Raw genomic sequence first — 21,114 nt, 5'->3', positions numbered from 1 at the left:
ATAGTGGAAGCCATGCATAATGTCTCCGGGTTGCAATCGAAATTTTTTAAAATTTTAATTAACGCGATAACTAGATTTTGTCCCCTTGCAATGGTAAATGAGTAGCTGTGATGCGATGAAATAGTTTACAAAGGCAACCTCTGTTGTGACCTGCACAGCGGTTCTTTTCACAGCCGCCGATCGAGAACACGGCGCAGAATCTGACGTGACCTAGTTGTCGACGCCACATGCGTTGGAGGATAAAGCGATTCGGCGAGCCTTCGACACAAGCTTCAGCAGTATTACGCTGTCTGCGGGTGATCAAAGTGAGACAACTCTTGAAGATGATCCTCAAGGCCTGAATTCATAAAAAAGTACTTACGCTAGAGCTGTTCGCAAGAGCACCTGCGGGGCATATTATCAGTGAATGCCGCCGGCAAATGTCGAAGACCACTTACGAACGAAAAGCTTTGAGTCCGACCCCTAACGCCGTGCTCTTCAACGAGTCATTTCGTTTTCCTTTTTCAGACCGCAGCTCTTAGGCCTCCGTTCGTGCGTGGAGGGTCGTCCTCGGCGTCGGCGTAACCGGCAGAACAAAAGAACCTACCGAAGGATGAAAAAAGAGTGAGCACGGAGAGCGGCGGAAGTTGAAAGACGGCGATAGCGAAGAGAGCACGAGGAGGAAAGGGGCGGAGGGTACAGTGGAAGCATGAGGAGAAAAGCATAGGAGGAGGGTTCAGCGGAAGCATGAGGCGGAAGTTGGCGTGTATGGCGAACTGGTAAGGAAGAAAGCGGAGTGCCGCACGAGACGTTCTCCACCCCCGAATAATAAAAGAAGAGCAAACGCGGAGCGCAGCGGAGGGAGAGAGAGAGCACGAGTGTGAAGAGCAAGAGGCGCTATTTCAGCCCTTTAGGGAGCACGACTCAGCGGCTAGCGGAGGATGAAAGAGAGCGATAGCGACGATAGCGCGCGGAGAAAAGTGGAGGAGGAGGGCACAGTGGAAGCATGACGAGGAATGCGGAGGAAAGTATGGCGAAAGGGTGAGGAGGAAACCGGAGTTCCGTACGAAACGGGCTCCGCGGCGGCGACCAGCTACGAGATGGTGCCATAGTAGCGTGCGCGGTTACTTGGTCACCGATAAAGTCATTACCAAACCATGCGGCTATTGCGTCCATTTATACCGTATATGGAAACAAAGCGCTGCTGTGGGCTTCTGATCGACCCACTATGCATAACTTCGCATGCGTCGCCGCCGCTAGAGAATGCGCGCCGCGTGAGCGACGCGTCCTTGTGATCACATTTTCTTTCGGAACAATGAGCGACGTAAACGGTGAAAGTGCTTCGTCTGGCGCTGCTGCTAAACGAGCTACCCGAGCAGAGGCTCGCATATTGTGGGAACTGCGCAACCGCTGCGCGAAAGTCCACGCCAGCAGACCCCAGTCCTGGCCTGCCGCGCCTAAGAGCGTGCAGCCAAGCCTCGAACCACCTTTCGCGCCCACAAGCGACTTTCCTGCACTTCTTCGACGGCTGGCTCCAATGCCGCAGCTTCCATACTGCCGCTACCTCTGCGAAGGCGATGATGGCACTGGCCCACGGTGGCTTACAGTGACGGTACCGCACCCCAGGCGGCAGGCAAACCTTGCAGACTGCTGCACCCAACGAGGATCGGCGGAGCACGCAACGTCTAAGTCACCAAGGTCTTCCAGGATTCCGAAGGCCCTAAACCTGGCTGGCTTCCCGGACATACGCTATACGCTTCGCGAAGATACGGCAGATCAGATGGTGGAACCTCCGAGTTGTCGAAGTCTTGCAGGAATCAGAAGGCCCTAAACCATTCCCGGATGCACACCTGCTCCGGTCTTCCTTCGACCTCGTTCTGACGAGTGCACGCAGCAGGTCACCAGAAGTAGCAGCCTCGCTCGCTGCATTCCACCGCGCAAGACGACACCGCATCGCACCACGCAGTTAACAGGAGGGGAAGATCGCAGATGATGATGATGATCGTCGGTCGAACGGTGCCGCTTCCACTGCCGTTGGCAACTGACCTCAAGCGCCCATGAGCTCAAGCACCCAACAATTTTTTAAAGAAACCTCCCTGAGCAATTTGACGTCGATTCGAGTATTTTCTGATATGATTTTATTCTTTGCCGTCGGCCACTTTTGGTATTACCAATCAATCACGTCGCCGACTACAACGCCGGATTTTCGCTTAATGGAGCATATATTTTATTCGCGTTGAAAATGTACACAATACGTTGGTTAACGCAGCACAGTTTTAAAAAGGACAGGAAAAACAATTGAACGCGCGATATGCAATATATTGGTAAGTGACAATAAGCAAAGTAGTACACATATCAAAAGGCATAGCTACACAGCATAACATATTATAGGCATTGAACTATATACAAAAGATATAATATTTCATGTTTGAATGTATTCAAATATGATGATTGTTTATGTGACTGTGGTAAGTTGTTGGATATTTCATTGCTGAAAACGAAGATGTTATTTTTGAACTAAGTGTTCCCAGTGCTCCCTTTGTACTTTAAATAAAGCATGCTTTATATTGTGCAGTGTACACAGCGAAACTTTCTGAGGTTGTGAATACTCGGACGTGGAAATTGTTGGATATTAACGGTGTGAGACAACTACACAGTATTCGCTACTCGATATTCGATTCACTTCTGACACTATTCGATTCCGTTGGCTTCTGTAACTATTCCACCTGTAGTATTCGATTCGGACTCCAAAACTACTGTTCGCACCCTCCACTACAACGGATCTGTGCCTTTCTTGCAGCCGGCTACCCAGACGTGAGCGCCGCGTACCTGTCGGGCGGGGGCGCCTCGTGGCCTTCGTCCGCGTTCCCGCTCAGCCCGGCGGCGTCTTCGGTGGACGCCCTGGCCGGCCCTGCTTTCGGCGCGCAGCAGCCGCACTCGGCGGCCGCCCTGAGCCCCTCGGTGGCCAGCGACGCCCTGCACGCGGGCCGCGAGCTGCGCAAGGCGCGGCGCAACCGCACCGTGTTCACCGAGGGCCAGCTGATGGGCCTCGAGCGGCGCTTCGACTCGCAGAAGTACCTGTCCACCCCGGACCGCGCCGACTTGGCGCGGGTGCTGGGACTCACGCAACTGCAGGTCAAGACCTGGTACCAGAACAGGCGCATGAAGTGGAAGAAACAGGTGCGCGCACCGGTCGTTTATATCGCTGCGGCCGAAGCGCGGCCCGTCACCCTTCGTCGGTTGTGACCTTTAGGCGTGACGGGTAGGCTGAACCCGTGCTGCGAAACACTCGCATGAGCGCCGCTCTGAAGCAGTGTTGTGCCCTTAAGGAAATCATCGAATAGATGGAAACGGGTGAATCAATACTTCAGATGTTTCACTTCCATATATTTGGCTGAATGTTATGTGATTATTGGTGGAGAAGATGACTATCCACGTCTACATTGTTAAATTTTGCGTTCAAAACTGCAGCACCGCTACGCCAGAGCACCATCGCAGGTTTAGAAGCATTTCCCTATGTTTGCGTCACTTTCGGTGTTGAAAAAGGCTTCAGAACTTGCTAGGTCGAGTCCTCAATAGTTGACGATGCAATGCAATCCTTCGTTATCGATAAGCAATTGAATAGTCCAGGCGCTGTCAAAATTTATGACGTCAGCGGTAGCAAGTGTGGAAACTTAAAGGTGCCGTCACCGCTCTTCTTTCGTTATGGCGCGTTTCTCGGTTTTAAAGCCTCCTCTCAAGCATGGTGAGCTTTCTATTATCCGCTGTGCGTATTTACCCATCATACCTAAAGTATTCTTCGTGTGTGCCATTTATTGCTCAGGAAGACAACTTCTGTGTTCTACTTGAATTCGAATAGCACAATTGGAATTGGCCGAAAATTCAAACTTGGACTTATGATTAAGTCCAGAATTGCAGCACAAAATTCATGTCCATGGACCTGCATCTATATGGCAGGTTACGCACTAGAAATTCTTGCTTGTGCATGGCGATAGCGGGTGAATGTCGCTCAACTCAATGAGGCAGTGTGAGAGAACATGGGGCAGGACATATGCGAACACGTACCCACAGTGCGTGCGTGTGCGTGCGTGCACTCGTGGAAGTTGCTCGTGCAAGCGTACACCCTGTATTAACGCGATAGCGTTGAGGGCCCCGTGTCGCCATGTCGGCGTCGGCATCCGGAGCCGGCGTCCCTCTGAGCGAAACTTCCCGTATATATTTAGGTATCTGTATATGACCTTGCTATATCACATGCGGTATACGCGGGCTATACTTCCACACCATTCTATCACTGAAGTCGCTCATACCTTGTCTTACATCCTTGACAAAGTTATTTCTCGGAATTTTTAGAATGACAGCCCACAAACAAATGTCATGAAAGAAGTGCGAAACAATAGCAGAAATCAGAAAATTGCGTAATTTTTTTGGCGCGGCTATGCACTCAGCTGCGGAATCAGACCACACAAGGGGGGGGGGGGGGGCGCTTTTTTACCAGAAAGCTCGCTTTCGTGCACAGCGTTCGTCGCCAGCGTTTCCCGGTAAGGATTAAGGTTACATAAGCTGCAGTTGCCGGCAAGCGTGAGAAGCAGTCACGGATCTCGGTATGCTAACGCGTTAAAGGTGAAGCTTAGGCACCCTCCAATTTATTTAGCATAACATTAGAGCACTCTTAGAGGTCTATTTTTTTATTGCCGTCACTAAACAAGATGCCGACACTTAAGAGACAGGGCAGGGTTATTCCTTGGCTCACAAGAAAAACTAAAACTAGAAGCCATAGTGGTGAAGGGAACGTTTAGGTTGTTGTCATGAGATCTAGAAAATACAGTGTTCCGAAAAGAAAGGTAAAAGACAAAACACAACGCTTATTCTGTCTGTACGCTGTGATAAGATGGGCGAAAATATTGCTACCATGCCTAAACGTTAACCCACAAACAGTGCCACCCTGCTGGCGCGCTAGATTGATGCCGAGCGTTCATTTTCAAGCGTCACTGTTTACGATGCCCAATAGTTATCAAACATGGAATGCCACTGGAGATAACGTTTTGACGTCCCTTGTAAAACCACACAGGTTACCACTTCAAACATTCAGGTTCCCGCCAAACTGGCACAGAGAACTCTGGCACTTCGTTCAGCTGACATGGGAATGATAGTCAGTACATGGATTTGTCTGATCTTCGTGCTTGCGGCTTCAGATGCTCCTGTAGCTTTATTTATCCCGCTTCGTCTGTCTTTACTGGCCTAAATTTCAAAGTACTCTCATTTTTGTAAATACAAAAGGCAGTAAGACTCTGCGCACATGTGTATTCAACGCAGATTGTTGCATTTATAACGCAACATTTCGTTGACGATGGCCAGTTCACGAAGACTCACAGCCGCTTGAAGCCAGAAGGAAGACGTTTAGGCAAAGTCATGTACTAACCAGGGGCACTATTTTGGACATAGTCGAAACCAGTCACGTTGTCCAATTATGCAATGGCACCAGTTCAAGCCATTCACATAGGCCAGCCCTCTGGACCAATCAGAGCTGACATGCATGTAGAGTTCAACAGTATGGCGCAATTCGACAATGCCCAAAATGGCACCCCACCCATCATTCCCGTGCTGGCTCAACCGTCGTGCTTGCAACTCTCGCATGCACTAGCGCCAGAGTGCCAGTCCTCTGGTGAGTTTTCTATGGGAAACTGAATGACTTCAAAATTATATCTTTATGTGATTCTCGGTCTTGTTCAGCTATTTACTGATGTGTACTTTTAACGCCACTTCTCCAGTGAATTCTTTTGCTGCATTTTGATGGACGGATTATCGAAGAGCACGACACGGAGGATGAGCCCTCTCCATTTTGCTGCCGCCTCGTTGTGTTTTATTGCAAAATATCATCAACCAAAAATACCTGCAATTTTTTTTCTTCGCTTTGATCGGATCGCTGGCATCATAGAACGTGCGGACGCGACGGGTACTACATTTGAGAGCGTGGCGATGATTGAGGCTGCTGCAAGCCTCACGTGCATGCTCGACGAGGAGTGGCTGGGTTTTCCCCAAAGCCTGCGATACGACGGCCCGACGGAAGCCGGACGCATTTCCAGGGATGTCGATTAGAATGCCTAGAGGAAGTGACCTGAAAGGCAGCAACAGGGCATATCTTTGGATGTGAATCCATGCCAGCAAGGCTCAGTAAATCTAAGCCAGTGAAAACAGAGTTACTGTTTTATTGTCATTCAATTTCTGAATTGCAATGGGCAGCGCTGGTCCTGCGCTCTTCCTTCGTGTGTTTTTTGGCCTGCTTAAAATTAATGACCCGTACCAGTGGCTCACACCCAGACCCTACAAATGTATGAACAGGGCTAGCTCGATGCCAACCGGCGTTTTTTCCCGAACGTAGACGAGCGTCCTTATTTCGCTGCACAAATGCTTGCTTTGGCTAAGTAGATAGTCGAAAATGAGACAGAGTCATTGCGGCGTGTTGGCGGTTCGCACAGTATGCGCTGCCGTGTGTCCACGCGATTATGATGTCAACATGTCAACACGTAAGGTCGAATTTACAAAAAAAATTCGCTCGTAACAACTGTTTCTTATCGACCAGCTGCCTATGCTAATAACATGAATCACGACTGGCTCGCAGCCATTCTAAGTATACAGTTTCAGCGTAATAAATTTTTCTGTGTGTGAATACGGGCCCTGAGCCTCCTGCTGTGCTTTATACGGGGTGAACCCTATGATGTAAATTTTATTTCATACCCTGGCGTAGTTTCTATGTTACCAAATTTAAAAACTAAATCATCATGTGGTCCCGACAACCTTCCTGACGTGTTTCTGAAGCGATATGCTGAATATGTTGCAAAGTTTCTAGTTATTCTATTTCGCATTTCATTACTTCATGTACAATTACCGAGTGACTGGAAGATAGCCAGGTTTGTGCTAATACACAAGAAAGGTGGCCGCACATTATTACAAAATTACCATGCAATATCACTTAAATCATCATGTTGTAAACTAATTGAACATATTACCGCCGACCAGATTAATTCATTTTTAGATTCACACGCAGTCCTCTCTAATTTCCAGCACGGGTTTAGAAAAGGATACTCAACAATTACACAACTAGTGACAGTAACCCATTCACTCGCTTGTCTTGATAAGAACGGTCAGATCGATGCAATATTTCTTGACTTCAGTAAAGCTTTCGATAGAGTTCCCTATGACAAACTAATATTAAAACTCAGACGCATTGGCCTCCCGGAAATTTTAATCATATGAATACCAAACTATTTAACCAATCGCTACCAATTTGTAGCAGTTAATGAGCAACAATCAGGTTGCCTTTTGGTCGGCTCTGGCGTGCCCCAAAGAAGTTTGCTGGGGCCATTATTGTTTTTATTACATATTAATGACATTACTACTGAACTTGATCCGAATGTCCAAATCAGGTTGTTTGCGGATGATTGTGTGCTTTTTCAAGAAATAACTTTAATTAACGACCAAATCCATCTTAACTCCTCTCTTGCTAAGATTTTTGAATGGTGTGAAACGTGGGACATGAAACTTAACACTGATAAGACTGTCTTTATCCGCTTCTCTCGCAAAAGAGCTCTGCTTTCTTTTAATTACAGGCTAGGTTCGTCACCGTTGCTGGAAGAGACTAAATATAAGCATTTGGGTGTCACACTTACTAAAACTTTATCATGGAATTTACATATAGATAACATCTGCTCTTCCGCATTCCGTAAACTATACTTTTTAATACATAAGCTTAGAAATTCTCCCCCTAGCGTGAAATTACGTGCTTACAATTCACTAATTAGACCGAAACTTGAATATGCATGCGGCGTCTGGGACCCGTTTAATAAACACAATATCACCAGCCTAGAAAAGGTGCAGAAAAGACCGGTTTATTTACTCTAAATTTTCCCCGTATGACTCACCCTCTGAATTAATGCAGATTAACGGTATCCAATGTCTTGAACAACGAAGAAAAAAGTTACGTTTGCAATTTCTTTTCTTGCGTTGGAATCAAGATCTAGCTATTAACCCTTCTCCATATCTGTCGCCTTCAACTTCGAGGCATACCCACCACCATCGTCCTAATTCCTTGACGCCGTATCTTGCGCGAACAGATTTATTCAAGTTTTCATTTTTTCTTCGCACTGTAACCGACTGGAATGATTCTTACTTGCCTTTCGCCAGACATTGACGTTCTTAATATTGTTATTATTGTTTTGTTTCCATTTAACCCACCTTGCTCGGACCTGTACAAGGTTTGCAGTATTGAATAACAAACAACAAGTTTACGGAATTTTTAGAAATCGCTTGTGGCATTTCTAATTGCAAGCATAATTATTGTTCTTAAGTTGAATTATCCGAAAAAGTGGACATTGCTAGCACGAGAAATCGAAACACATATTCAACTAATTAACAAAAACATTAATTTCTTCATCAATAATTACATTGCAGCACATATTGCAATTTAGAAATTGTAGCCGGTGAGTTTGCAAGAAGTACCCACTTGAATTTCCAGGATGACGCCAGTTTCTAGATGTTCTTTTCTAAGATATGGGACGAAATACATGGGCGTTCCAGTTATTTTCGTGCTTCAATGCATAAAATAGCGGTTTGTTTGAAAAATCTAAATGGAACAGTGCATATTTACGACGAGTTTTATTGCACATATCTCGAAGCTGGTGTCATTCTTGGAATTAATTCAAAGTGGGTACGCTTTGTAAACACACCACCTACAATTCGTAAATTGCAATATGTGCCGTAAGGTAACTAAGTTCATTGGTGACATTTTGTTAATTTGTTTAATATGTTCTTTTTATATTTCTCATGCAAGTAATGTCGCCTCTCTCAATTTATCCAGCTCAAGTATTAGAATTATATTATCTGCAATGGCCGATTTTTAAAAATTCCATAGAACATAAACGTAATGGACCCGCAGAATCATGAACAAAATCACATCGACGGTCCAAAAGCAGCGCATGCCATCCTTCTGGTCGCCCGCTGCTTGATCGTACTTAATTTTCAGTCAACTGTATATAAGCACGAAATTATATTGTTTTTCTTCGCTGCCGCTGTCAGATATGTGCTTATTTTTGTATGCTACAACCTTAGCATAATAAATAAAACTTTGAAGGCGGTATCAATATAACCGTTATACAACGGAATGCACAACAGAAGATGCTCATTCAAGCTAAAGTACTTTCTTATGCATGTAGAGACATACGAGGGTAAAAGAACGAAACACAAATACGGTGCTTAGTTAAAACTAAGCAGCGTCCTGCTAGGAACATATGTGACAAACAAAACAAACAAACAAAAAACAAACTCAACAACAGCAAGAACTGTCACTAAGCTGACTCGAATGGTAATTAATTTGGCTGCCATTACACGTGCACGACCTTGCTCAGCAAGAAATAAAAATGTCAAAACAAAGCATGGTGTTTAATACTACGTTTTGATAATATCTTCGAGCGCACTGCATTTGAAATGCATGGGTATTGTAACTGCAATATTCATTAAACTAAATGGATTCTTCTTGTCGGGATAATACTCTAGGAGCGGGTGTTTATTATTTTATGACATGAAATATGTGTGTGGGTATACTATTCTATGCGATTACATACGCTATAAATGCATTACCACTAACGCAATGCGATTTTAACAATACGAGTTTTGCAGTACCAAGCACAAAAATAATATTTTAAGCACGCAGGACACACAGAAACACTTGACCTCACAGAAACGCCTGAGCAACTTCTCGGCAGTTGGCGAAAGCATCGAAGCAATGTTCAATGTCCGAAGAAGTATGCGAATTCCATTTCAAGGATCATCTTAAAAATTGCCTTTTTTATGGTAATCCAAAGATTTCAAATTTTCCCTCTAAATAAGCTAACAAAAATTATTATTGCAGCTCACCTAAAAAAAGAAAAGACACGGACAGGCAGATAATAAAAGTCACGTTGGTGTGGGCCCCTGTACGAGAGTGGAACTTGAAAAGTACTAATTCGCTGCAAAAAATACTTGTTACGCGGCGAAGGCGCTCACACATTAAAGTGGAGCAGAAACGAGTAGTTATAACGAAGCAAATACTAGCACTAGCTGTATATACGGTGAGGGCCTAGATGCGAAAGTCTACTGCCCAATTGCAGACAGCACCCTTCGCGCGCCTGCTATACCTACGCCTGCAAGGTCAATAAAGTCCGCTTCACATGTTGCCTTCCGTTCCAAAGTGCGCACCGGATGACCAAATATAGCAAGAAGTATAAAGACGAAGAAGAAAAGGGGGGAAAAAGGACAACACCTGTTGCACAGGACCAAAACAGGAAAACATGTTTGAAGCTCATGTCACAACTATGATGGAAAAAAATCAAACTGCACGGAATGGAGTGGACAAAGAGGCATACCACTTTTATACTTCTACGAACAGCTTCGCTTGAAGTTAACTTGTTGATTTCGGGGCCTATAATCGGAACCCTCAACTATGCAAACGTTTAGATCATGTCCCTGAGTCAACGTGGTAGGTTGCGTTGCAAACACAAAGGTGTGAGAGAATATTTGAAGCTTTTTCTCGCAAAACCACAAGTTCTGTGTTTAGTTCGCCAGATTGGCAGGACGCGTACTGGAGGAGAAGAAGAAGAAGAAGAAGAAGAAGGAGGAGGAGGAGGAGGAGGAGGAAACTTTATTCTTGTCCTGTACAAGGTGTTGCCACCTGCCTGGCTAGTCCCATGTTGGGACCGGGAGGTCAAGCCTCCTAGCCCTATCACGGGCGTACTGGACAGCCAGGACTTGAGGGATATGATCTTTAGATCTGATCATTCCTAAAAACCGATTCCGGGAAATGCCAGGGCCGACCGACCCACACTCCCAAAGCAGATGCTCAAGCGTGCATATCTTTTTGCATGCTTTGCATATAATATTCATGTCTGCAATGTCATACCATTAATTTATTTGTGCAGGTGAATAATAAGACTCTGTTTGTAATCGCCTAAGTGTAACTAATATAATATTTTTAGTTATAGGATAAATGCGCCTGGCTCGGTGCTCGGGACATACCTTCAGTATTGGGGACACGTTACTAACCCCAATCAACACCATCGTTTGGCGACTGGGCTAGTTACATCATAAATGTCACAAAAACGAGAATAAAGTTGATCTGGGTGAGAGACAGAAATAGACTTGAAAAAGAAAATGCAGGCACTAGAAATACCTCAGTCCTACGTTACACAAAATTCGAAGGAAGAGTACGTAGAAGGATAAACACACGATGCACATGCAGAGACGTCAACACAAGTCTATCGATAATAGCTTGATGCTAAAGCCAGTTCACCTTCAGAAGTGCATAAGCGCCTTCGTCTCCCTCTGCTGTGAAGCTTACAGTGGAATACGCATTCAAAACCGAGGAAGGACGACGAAGTGTATTCTTGGTAGAACTCTTCTTTCTGTGTTCTATGGTTTCTGGCGAAATCTTCGGAATTTCCTGGTGCGTCGGCTCCCGGTCTTTTGGCCATGGACGCGGAGCCTTCCAGAGGCCCTCCTGCCCAGAGGTCATCAAGGCCGTCCTTCACGAGGAAGAGAGGAAGCGTGTTCAGTGACACCGAGGACACTGAGCTGTACTCCGTGTCGGATGATAGCTTCATCACTGTCCGCAGAAAGAGGGCCACAAGGAGGACTATCAACGCGAATACGCCAACGCAAGCGAACAGGGAGACTCTGAAGTCAAGGCCTGAACGCCGGCTTCACTCCTTCGTGTTCGTACCCGAGGAACCCTCAAGCAACCCCGACTGCTGAACAGGCAAGAACTATCTGTTTTCTTGGAAGGGGTCGTGCCAAGTGAAATTAAGGACATTCGGATAAATACACGAAAAAATGTCCCCGCAATCGATGTTTCCAACGGGGGTGCGCTCGAACAACTGAAGAAAATCTCGGAGCTAGGGTGCATCGAAGTGCGTTCCTATATCCCGATGGATAATTCATCCACAGCAGGTGTAATTTTCCCAACCATTCCCAACGCGGACTTGCCTATCCTCGTCAAACCAGCAAGTGAGGGTGTTGTTATCACGCGTGTGAGCCGCCTGGGAACTTCGCGTTGCGTCAAACTGATTTTTCAAGGGAGACTTATTTTCAACCTCACGTCAAAGTCGCTCACTTCCGACACCCTGTTCGGCCCTTCGTACAAAAGCCTCTTCAATCTCATTAGTGCGTTAGGCTTGGACATGTCGACGAGGTCTGTCCAAACTCGTTACTGTGTCCACGGTGGGCTGAACCTCACGCAGAGGATACGTGCCGGGCTACTGTCTTCATCATCATGATCAGCCTGGTTACGCCCACTGCAGGGCAAAGGCCTCTCCCATATTTCTCCAACAACCCCTGTCATGTACTAATTGTGGACATGCCGTCCGTGCAAACTTCTTGATATCATCCGCCAACCTAACTTTCTGCCGTCCCCTGCTACGCTTCCCTTCCCTTGGAATCCAGTCCGTAACCCTTAATGACCATCGGTTATCTTCCCCCCTCATTACATGTCCTGCCCATGCCCATTTCTTTTTCTTGATTTCAACTAAGATGTCATTAACTCGCGTTTGCTCCCTCACCCAATCTGCTCTTTTCTTATCCCTTAACGTTACACCCATCATTCTTCTTTCCATAGCTCGTTGAGTCGTCCTCAATTTGAGTAGAACCCTTTTCGTAAGCCTCCAAGTTTCTGCCCCGTAGGTGAGTACTGGTAAGACACAGCTATTATACACTTTTCTCTTGAGGGATAATGGCAACCTGCTGTTCATGATCTGAGAATGCCTGCCAAACGCACCCCAGCCCATTCTTATTCTTCTGATTATTTCCGTCTCATGATCCGGATCTGCAGTCACTACCTGCCCTAAGTAGATGTATTCCCTTACGGCTTCCAGTGCCTCGCTACCTATTGTAAATTGCTGTTCTCTTCCGAGACTGTTAAACATTACTTTAGTTTTCTGCAGATTAATTTTTAGGCCCACTCTTCTGCTTTGCCTCTCCAGGTCAGTGAGCATGCATTGCAGTTGGTCCCCTGAGTTACTAAGCAAGGCAATATCATCAGCGAATCGCAAGTTACTAAAGTATTCTCCATTCACTTTTATCCCCATTTCTTCCCAATCCAGGTCTCAGAATAGCTCCTGTAAACACGCTGTGAATAGCATTGGAGAGATTGTATCTCCCTGCCTGACGCCTTTCTTTATTGGGATTTTGTTGCTTTCTCTATGGAGGACTACGGTGGCTGTGGAGCCGCTATAGATATCTTTCAGTATTTTTGCATACGGCTCGTCTACACCCTGATTCCGTAATGCCTCCATGACTGCTGAGGTTTCGACAAAATCAAATGCTTTCTCGTAATCAATGAAAGCTATATATAAGGGTTGGTTATATTCCGCACATTTCTCTATCACCTGATTGATAGTGTGAATATGATCTATTGTTGAGTAGCCTTTACGGCATCCTGCCTGGTCCTTTGCTTGACAGAAGTCTAAGGTGTTCCTGATTCTATTTGCGGTTACCTTAGTAAATAGTTTGTAGGCAACGGACAGTAAGCTGATCAGTCTATAATTTTTCAAGTCTTTGGCGTCTCCTTTCTTATGGATTAGGATTATGTTAGCGTTTTTCCAAGATTCCGGTACGCTCGACGTTATAAGGCATTGCGTATACAGGGTGGCCAGTTTCTCTAGAACAATCTGCCCACCATCCTTCAACAAATCTGCTGTTACCTGATCCTCCCCAGCTGCCTTCCCCCTTTGCATATCTCCCAAGGTTTTCTTTACTTCTTCCGGCGTTACCTGTGGGATTTCGAATTCCTCTAAGCTATTTTCTCTTCCATTATCGTCGTGGGTGCCACTGGTACTGTATAAATCTCTATAGAACTCCTCAGCCACTTGTATTATCTCATCCATATTAGTAATGATATTGCCGGCTTTGTCTCTTAGCGCATACATCTGATTCTTGCCAATTCCTTGTTTCTTCTTCACTGTTTTTAGGCTTCCTCCGTTCCTGAGAGCATGTTCAATTCTATCCGTATTATACTTCCTTATGTCAGCTGTCTTACGCTTGTTGATTAACTTCGAAAGTTCTGCCAGTTCTATTCTAGCTGTAGGGTTAGATGCTTTCATACATTGGCGTTTCTTGATCAGATCTTTCGTCTCCTGCGATAGTTTGCTGGTATCCTGCATAACGGAGTTACCACCGACTTCCATTGCACACTCCTTAATGATGTCCACAAGATTGTCGTTCATTGCTTCAACACTAAGGTCCTCTTCCTGAGTTAAAGCCGAATACCTGTTCTGTAGCTTGATCTGGAATTGCTCTATTTTCCCCCTAACCGCTAACTCATTGATCGGCTTCTTATGTACCAGTTTCTTCCGTTCCCTTCTCAGGTCTAGGCTAATTCGAGTTCTTACCATCCTGTGGTCACTGCAGCGCACCTTGCCGAGCACGTCCACATCTTTTATGATGCCAGGGTTAGCGCAGAGTATGAAGTCTATTTCATTTCTAGTCTCGCCATTCGGGCCACTCCACGTCCACTTTCGGCTATCCCGTTTGCGGAAGAAGGTATTCATTATCCGCATATTATTCTGTTCCGCAAACTCTACCAATAACTCCCCCCTGATATTCCTAGTGCCTATGCCATATTCCCCCACTGCCTTGTCTCCAGCCTGCTTTTTGCCTACCTTGGCATTAAAGTCACCCATTAGTATAGTGTATTTAGTTTTCACTCTACCCATCGCCGATTCCACGTCTTCATAGAAGCTTTCGACTTCCTGGTCATCATGACTGGATGTTGGGGCGTAGACCTGTACAATCTTCATTTTGTACCTCTTATTAAGTTTCACAACAAGACCTGCCACCCTCTCGTTAACGCTATAGAATTCCTGTATGTTACCAGCTATATTCTTATTAATCAGGAATCCGACGCCTAGTTCCCTTCTCTCTGCTAAGCCCCGGTAGCACAGGACGTGCCCGCTTTTTAGCACTGTATATGCTTCTTTTGGCCTCCTAACTTCACTGAGCCCTATTATATCCCATTTACTGCCCTCTAATTCCTCCAATAGCACTGCTAGACTCGCCTCACTAGATAAAATTCTAGCGTTAAACGTTGCCAGGTTCATATTCCAATGGCGGCCTGTCCGGAGCCAGTGATTCTTAGCACCCTCTGCTGCGTCGCAGGTCTGACCACCGCCGTGGTCAGTTGCTTCGCAGCTTCTGACTGAGGGCCGGGGTTTGATTGTGTTGTTCATATTGTGTTGTTCATATACGACGCCAGACTCGCAGCGAAAGCTGACGACAGCCAAAGCTCTCAAAAGAAAAGTGCATTCGCTGCCATTCCATCTTCAGAGTGGAATGGTTCTCATTCTTTTCGTAAGTGTACAAGTACCAAACCAATGGTACAATACGTTCAACTACACCATGTCCCTTATTATATAGTGTTAAATCACACCACATAATCAATTTTACATACAGTAAGTCGCCATGAGCTCTTAATTTGTTGAAGGATAGAAATGAAACCGACAAATGATGGTTCTGGAGGTTTCAGAATTCGCATATAACACGTCCTTGCGACTAGGCAAATTCTGGCACGTAGGAAAAGCCTAAAACCATCACATCACTGTTGCGAACATCTTAATTTGCGAAACGCTAGGTAGTTTGCGACACCTGATCCACGTGGTGTTCGCATATTCAAAACGTTAACATAGTAAAAATAAAGACACGAGAAAATAGTTTTAAAGAGAAGGAAGCTGACCAGGCAAGCTCGCTTTAGTTCGACGACCATGAAAGTGGTGCTTCGTATTCAATAATCTCCACAAGGCCGTTTTCCTTGTTTTCGGACCCTTGCGAGCCTTCCTAGAATTGAGTACGTGCCTCTCATTTCTGTATTTTTCTTGTTTTTACCAACTGTATTGCGAAGGAGCTGCGAGACCAACGCAACTCGGAAGTCCTCGGCTCTTTATATAAACAGCAGCTTGTATGTGAAACGTCAGTATCGGCGCCGTTCTTAACCTAGATAACATCGACAGTTGGAGCTGCAGTCCAAGTGTGCAGAGAACAGCTATGAAGCCAGAATTACAAAGCACTATTATGGAACTACGGAGTGCTGTTCTGGATGCTGTTGAATGTTGTCTCCTCTGATTGGCCCGAACTGGGGCCATCGACTTCCTCAAAGCAGAAACCAGACGGCAGTTTGATAGCGATTACGACGGAGATAGAGCTCTAGACAAGCTGGCGAATTGGCTGTTATTGGATCTGAGGTGAATGAACCATTGCATTATGCACCGATATCACATAGTGGAAGAGTTATAGTCCAGGTGGTTTCCTAAACGTGTTTGGGCAGGGTCATCGCTGTCTTGAATGTGGACCATTCTATGACGGAAAAGAGCATCTCCTCTCGAGACTGCTGTGCGTGCGCACAAGGGACACTGCTATGCTGTTTCTGCAGCGCTCTTGAGCTAGGTGCATGCTGGTTCACGACAGTCCAGAGGGCCCCATGGCAACAACCGTGGAGCTTCGGTTGGAAAGAAGTAATCGAATACGCGCACCTCCACAGCGTTATCGCGGAGAGAGAGGGAGAGAGGCTCCGTATTCGAAGGCAGAGATTTTAGCCGGTGTGCATAGGACCACTGACATGCTACTCTGCATATGGAAAGGGAACGGAATTAGAAGATTTCAGAGTGGAAAAAAAGAAAATATAAAATGAGCGAGTAAACATGATTATATTTACAAGTTTATTATTTATATCCTTAAGCCTGTCTATATCATAAAGCAAACCTTTTTTAAAGCTTTCCAAGAGGCCAATTTTTGAAAGGTACCGGAACAATAACTCCAAAGCCTGCCGCTGTTTTGTAAGGCCGAGCATGGGACTTATATAAGGTGCCAAGTTACGTTAGCGGAGCGTAACAAATCATGTACATTTGGCGTTCAAAATAAGATCCCTCATGGTGAGAGGCCAGCATTAAAAAAGTTATATGTGTTCCACTATCTCTGAGCTGCCAAAGTTACTATAGTAGGAATCGGAGGTACACTCTATGCGACACAGAGCTGTCCGTGAATGCAACGTTCAGTGGAAGCCAATGGTATAATGCTTCTGATTGATGAGGAAGCAGCCGTGGAATTCTTGATCTTACTCGCGGGTCAACGGATTGTAGGAAGTTATTTTGGTGTAGCAGTAGACTCCAGAGTCTATCCCTTTCTTCATGGGCACTTTTTGCCATGTTCGAAGTGTCAACTTTTGTAAAAAAATTATTGTTGTATAATTTCAGTACTGATGTTCATTTAAGGCAGCTTCATCCGCCTTTTCGTTTCTAGAAATACCGGGCCAGGTATTACGGAGAATGTGTCAGTTCGCTCTTGACTTACTTTGTTTGTAGCAGAAGTCAGGCTGCTGAACCTGCTTCTGGTGATGTCGCTGTTCATTACCTGCAAAAATATGGCACACTTGCCACTATAGGGCCTGCTTCATCTAAATCTGATACCTAAACCTAAGATCTACGAATCAGCCGAGCGTATAGTGAGGAAAAATGAATGAAACTAGGCAGTGACAGACTAACAAAAGCAAAAATGCTGTCGTAGTTTACTAGCAATGTATAACGCAGTTTTATGTATGTACAATATCTCGATCGTTTCAGAGTCTGGATGATTAGTACAGGGTCAGGCTATATATATACTTAGCTGCAGCCCACTAAGCTCACATAACACTAAACGCCTGTAATGGAATCCTGTTAAACCAGCGGCAAACTTCAATAGAGAGAGAAAGAGGCTTTAATGAGACGCTGGAGATGTTAGCCTGGCGTTTCGTCTGACATGCTACTCCAGATGCTGGGTGATGATTATGATATATACAGTGATAAACACTTAGAAGCGCATACAGTCACACACGCACACTTATATACGCTGTAGAGATATTTACAAATTCTCGGCGCTTGGCAAAGCACCACCTGTGCGTTACGCGCTACTAAAGCGCTGCTGACGTTCTTGCAGGACAGGAGAAAACTTCGATAGCTTGCGCTTAAATTTAATGCGGTTAGTTTGAATATTATTGCTTTGAGTTCGCTAGAGGGAACTCTCTGTCATAAATATGACTCATGACTCCGTCGCTATGAAACACATATTTTAGCATCGTTAATGTTTTTTTTGTTATTTTTAGTATAACGGTTTTGTGCAGTGCCGGGAATTTCGCCCATAAAAACGCGCAACCGTGTTTACTTCATAGCCGTGAGCACACAAGATATGTCCAGAAATGCACAGAGATCCTCCCACACATAGCTGCGGCTTAACGTTGCGCGCAAACTGACAAAAGTGAGAAGAGAGATTGGGCGAATAGCTGGTTTTCCTACAGCATCTGGCGTGTGTGCCCCCCTTTCCCCATTTCATTCTCTTTTCCGCATGCGGCCGCTAAGCCGAGGTCCCACTTGAAAACACGGTTTTCATTTGCCTCGGCTTCTGCTTCCTTCTCCGGTCCTCCGGCCGCCCTCACCACATGACCGAGCGCCGAGACACGACCTGTCGGGGCTGTGCTTTCCAAAAAAAACACCCTCTTCTGCAGCGCCGGGTCGTCGCACAACGCGAAGCGTGACCGCTATCGCTCAAACAGCTAGCCTTTCCGAGAAACCAGTGCCTGTTCGAGAAAAACAGGCTGTTATTCGCTCGTGGGATCATATTGCGTGGTACTGCCACGGTGCAGACGGCAAACCGGAGGCAGTTCGATAACATGCCGGTGAAAGAATTTCACTTAACACAGGTCTACTAAAAGAATGAAAAACGAAGAGCAAGAACCAGAAATGCGGCCTTCTGGACTGCAGAGTCACGCTTGAGCCAAGTTTACAAACTTCATACCGCGGGGATCGCTGCTCGGTCTGATAGGTGCAGGTCTCTTACCACTCTGTGCACGTTCGAAAAAAGTAGCGGTTAATGAATTATTTATTTAGATGTATTTGGAAATACATGCGGGCAACTACTTTGTCGCAGGCTTTTCCACAAGTTATCCAGCAATAGCACGCACGCAGGCACGCACACAGAAAAAAGGAACTCCAAGGGAGAAAAGAAACAAAAAAAAAAAGAGGGGGCAGGGGTTTCTGCGTAAGCCTACACACCACCGTACTGAGAGCTAATGCCGCAAATCAAGAAACTGCCAAAATTATCAAATAATGAAGGAGCAAACAGCGAAGATCTGCGGCTAAAGCGATGACAACTTATGCCGCGTTGATTTTATTGTTCGCTACCCGTTTCTTTTCTTATTGTCAAGCGTCGGGGCAGAGTATAGCCTGTCCCTATAAGAGGCGGCAACATCCCCTTATACACATTTACCCCCGTATTAAGAAATGGATCTTAATTAGAAGCCCATGCTTGACTTGATTTAAACGACGCCTGTCGTCAATGCACCAAAAGAAACGCAATGAGCGCCTTCGGCGCGCTCGCACGAAGCGTCATTTATATCAAGTCAAGCATGAGCTTCAAGTTAAGTTGCATTTCTGAATAAGGAGGCTATTGTTCGTTAAATGTGTTAGCACCTTGTTGTCACGAACACCTAGTACTGCCATGCAGTCATAAAGCGAATTGAAGAGCAAGAAATTGAGAAATATGTAGACAGACACTCTGGCACCAGCCTTCATATTTGGCCCTTAAAAAGAAATAACTTCTAGGCAAGTTATATTGTTACAATAAACGCTATTTAGAGCAGAAATTTCTCTCTCGGAGTACCGCACGGTAGCATACAGTCGAGAAAAGGGCAGAGGTATGTCGCTACCCTAATTAGAAAGAACATCTCTTTCCTTGAGCACGTGGTCCCCACGTACAAAGCGGGCCTGGAGGCCCAGCTAATAGAGATCATACCCAACAGAACAACCAATTCTAACATTTTCATTCTTAACGTGTACAGCGCACCATCGAATAGGAAAATAGATTTCAAAACATTAATAGGCACCGCATCTAGGGCGGCGAGAAAACACGCCTGTCGTTGTTGCGAGTGGCTTTAACGGCCTCAACACGGAATGGGGGTTCGGTTACAAAAGTGCAAAAGGGACGAACTTGGCCTTCAACGCTGCAGAGCTCGGCTTCATACTTGTCACAGACCAAAGGTTCCCCACCAGATCCGGTAATTCGGTCAGTCGAGATACGAACCCCGATCTCACCTTCCTCCGAGGTATCGAAGACAGGTGGGACAAGAGGGGCTAGGCAATGAATATCGCATACTCGAAATTCTGTTGCCTGTCAAACCCAGATGGCCCGCTAGATATGAGTATGTGGACTGGGACCTTTTGAGAAAAATCAGAAATGAAACAGTACCGCCAGGCGAGACGTATGCAGATCTGCTAGAGAATCTCAACATGGCAGTTAAAGGAGCAACCAAAGAAATCATTACGGATCTGGAGGTTCCTAAGATGGACTCGAGACTCGCTCACCCGATGGAGGCAAAACACGCCCTCCACACCAGGTAGAAGACCCAGAAGCTTAATCGTAGACTCAGAGCGAAAATTCATTCATTTTCAATGCGCTTCATAACAAGGAGATTGAGCACTATTCGGCCCAGCTCGCCCGGCAGCAATGGGATGAGACGTGTATTGAAACGGACGGACATATGCGAAGCGGTAGCAAATGGAGCTTATTGATAAGTCTCCTCAACGATAAACAGCCTAATGGCACCCTTAGCCTTGCGACGAACAGGCTCATAAAGAAGCAAATCACAATCGACCTTACCAAAAGGGAATTAGCCAATAACTTTGCACATACTTATCTCCCCCTCACCAAAGATGGGGATCGCCTGGCAGAGCTTGTAAACTACATGGGACTCTTGGCACCTGATCTAGACGAACCCTTCAGCGTGTCAGAGATCAGACGTGTTCTCTTCAGTCTAAATGTAAGATCAGCCCCGGGAACCGACGGGGCCATGAACAAACTCCTCAGGAACCTAGACGATAGGGCAATCGAGATAATCAGGGTCGAAATCAATGAGGTATGGAAAACTGGATAGACGATAGGGCAATCGAGATAGTCAGGGTCGAAATCAATGAGGTGTGGAAAACTGGACAGGTCCCGGTAGACTGGCGTACTGCAAAAGTGGCACTCGTAACCAAACCAGGAAAACCCCCGCATATAAATAAACTGTGGCCTATTTCCCTTACACCGTACATCGCG

At 45.7% G+C, this 21,114-nt stretch overlaps 1 protein-coding gene across 1 annotated transcript in view; it reads left to right on the top strand.

Moving 5' to 3' along the window:
- LOC135910041 (homeobox protein Nkx-2.4-like) overlaps positions 1–21,114 on the top strand; it is an 80,492-nt gene that overhangs the window by 41,562 nt on the left and 17,816 nt on the right. The window contains exon 2 of the mRNA XM_065441996.1: positions 2,780–3,159. Within this exon, the coding sequence (XP_065298068.1) occupies positions 2,780–3,159 (380 nt within the window). The remainder of the gene's footprint in view (positions 1–2,779; positions 3,160–21,114) is intronic.

This window comes from Dermacentor albipictus, chromosome 4 (assembly GCF_038994185.2).
Source record: "Dermacentor albipictus isolate Rhodes 1998 colony chromosome 4, USDA_Dalb.pri_finalv2, whole genome shotgun sequence".
Lineage (NCBI taxonomy): Eukaryota > Metazoa > Arthropoda > Arachnida > Ixodida > Ixodidae > Dermacentor > Dermacentor albipictus.
This window is presented reverse-complemented; position numbering and strand designations above follow the sequence as displayed.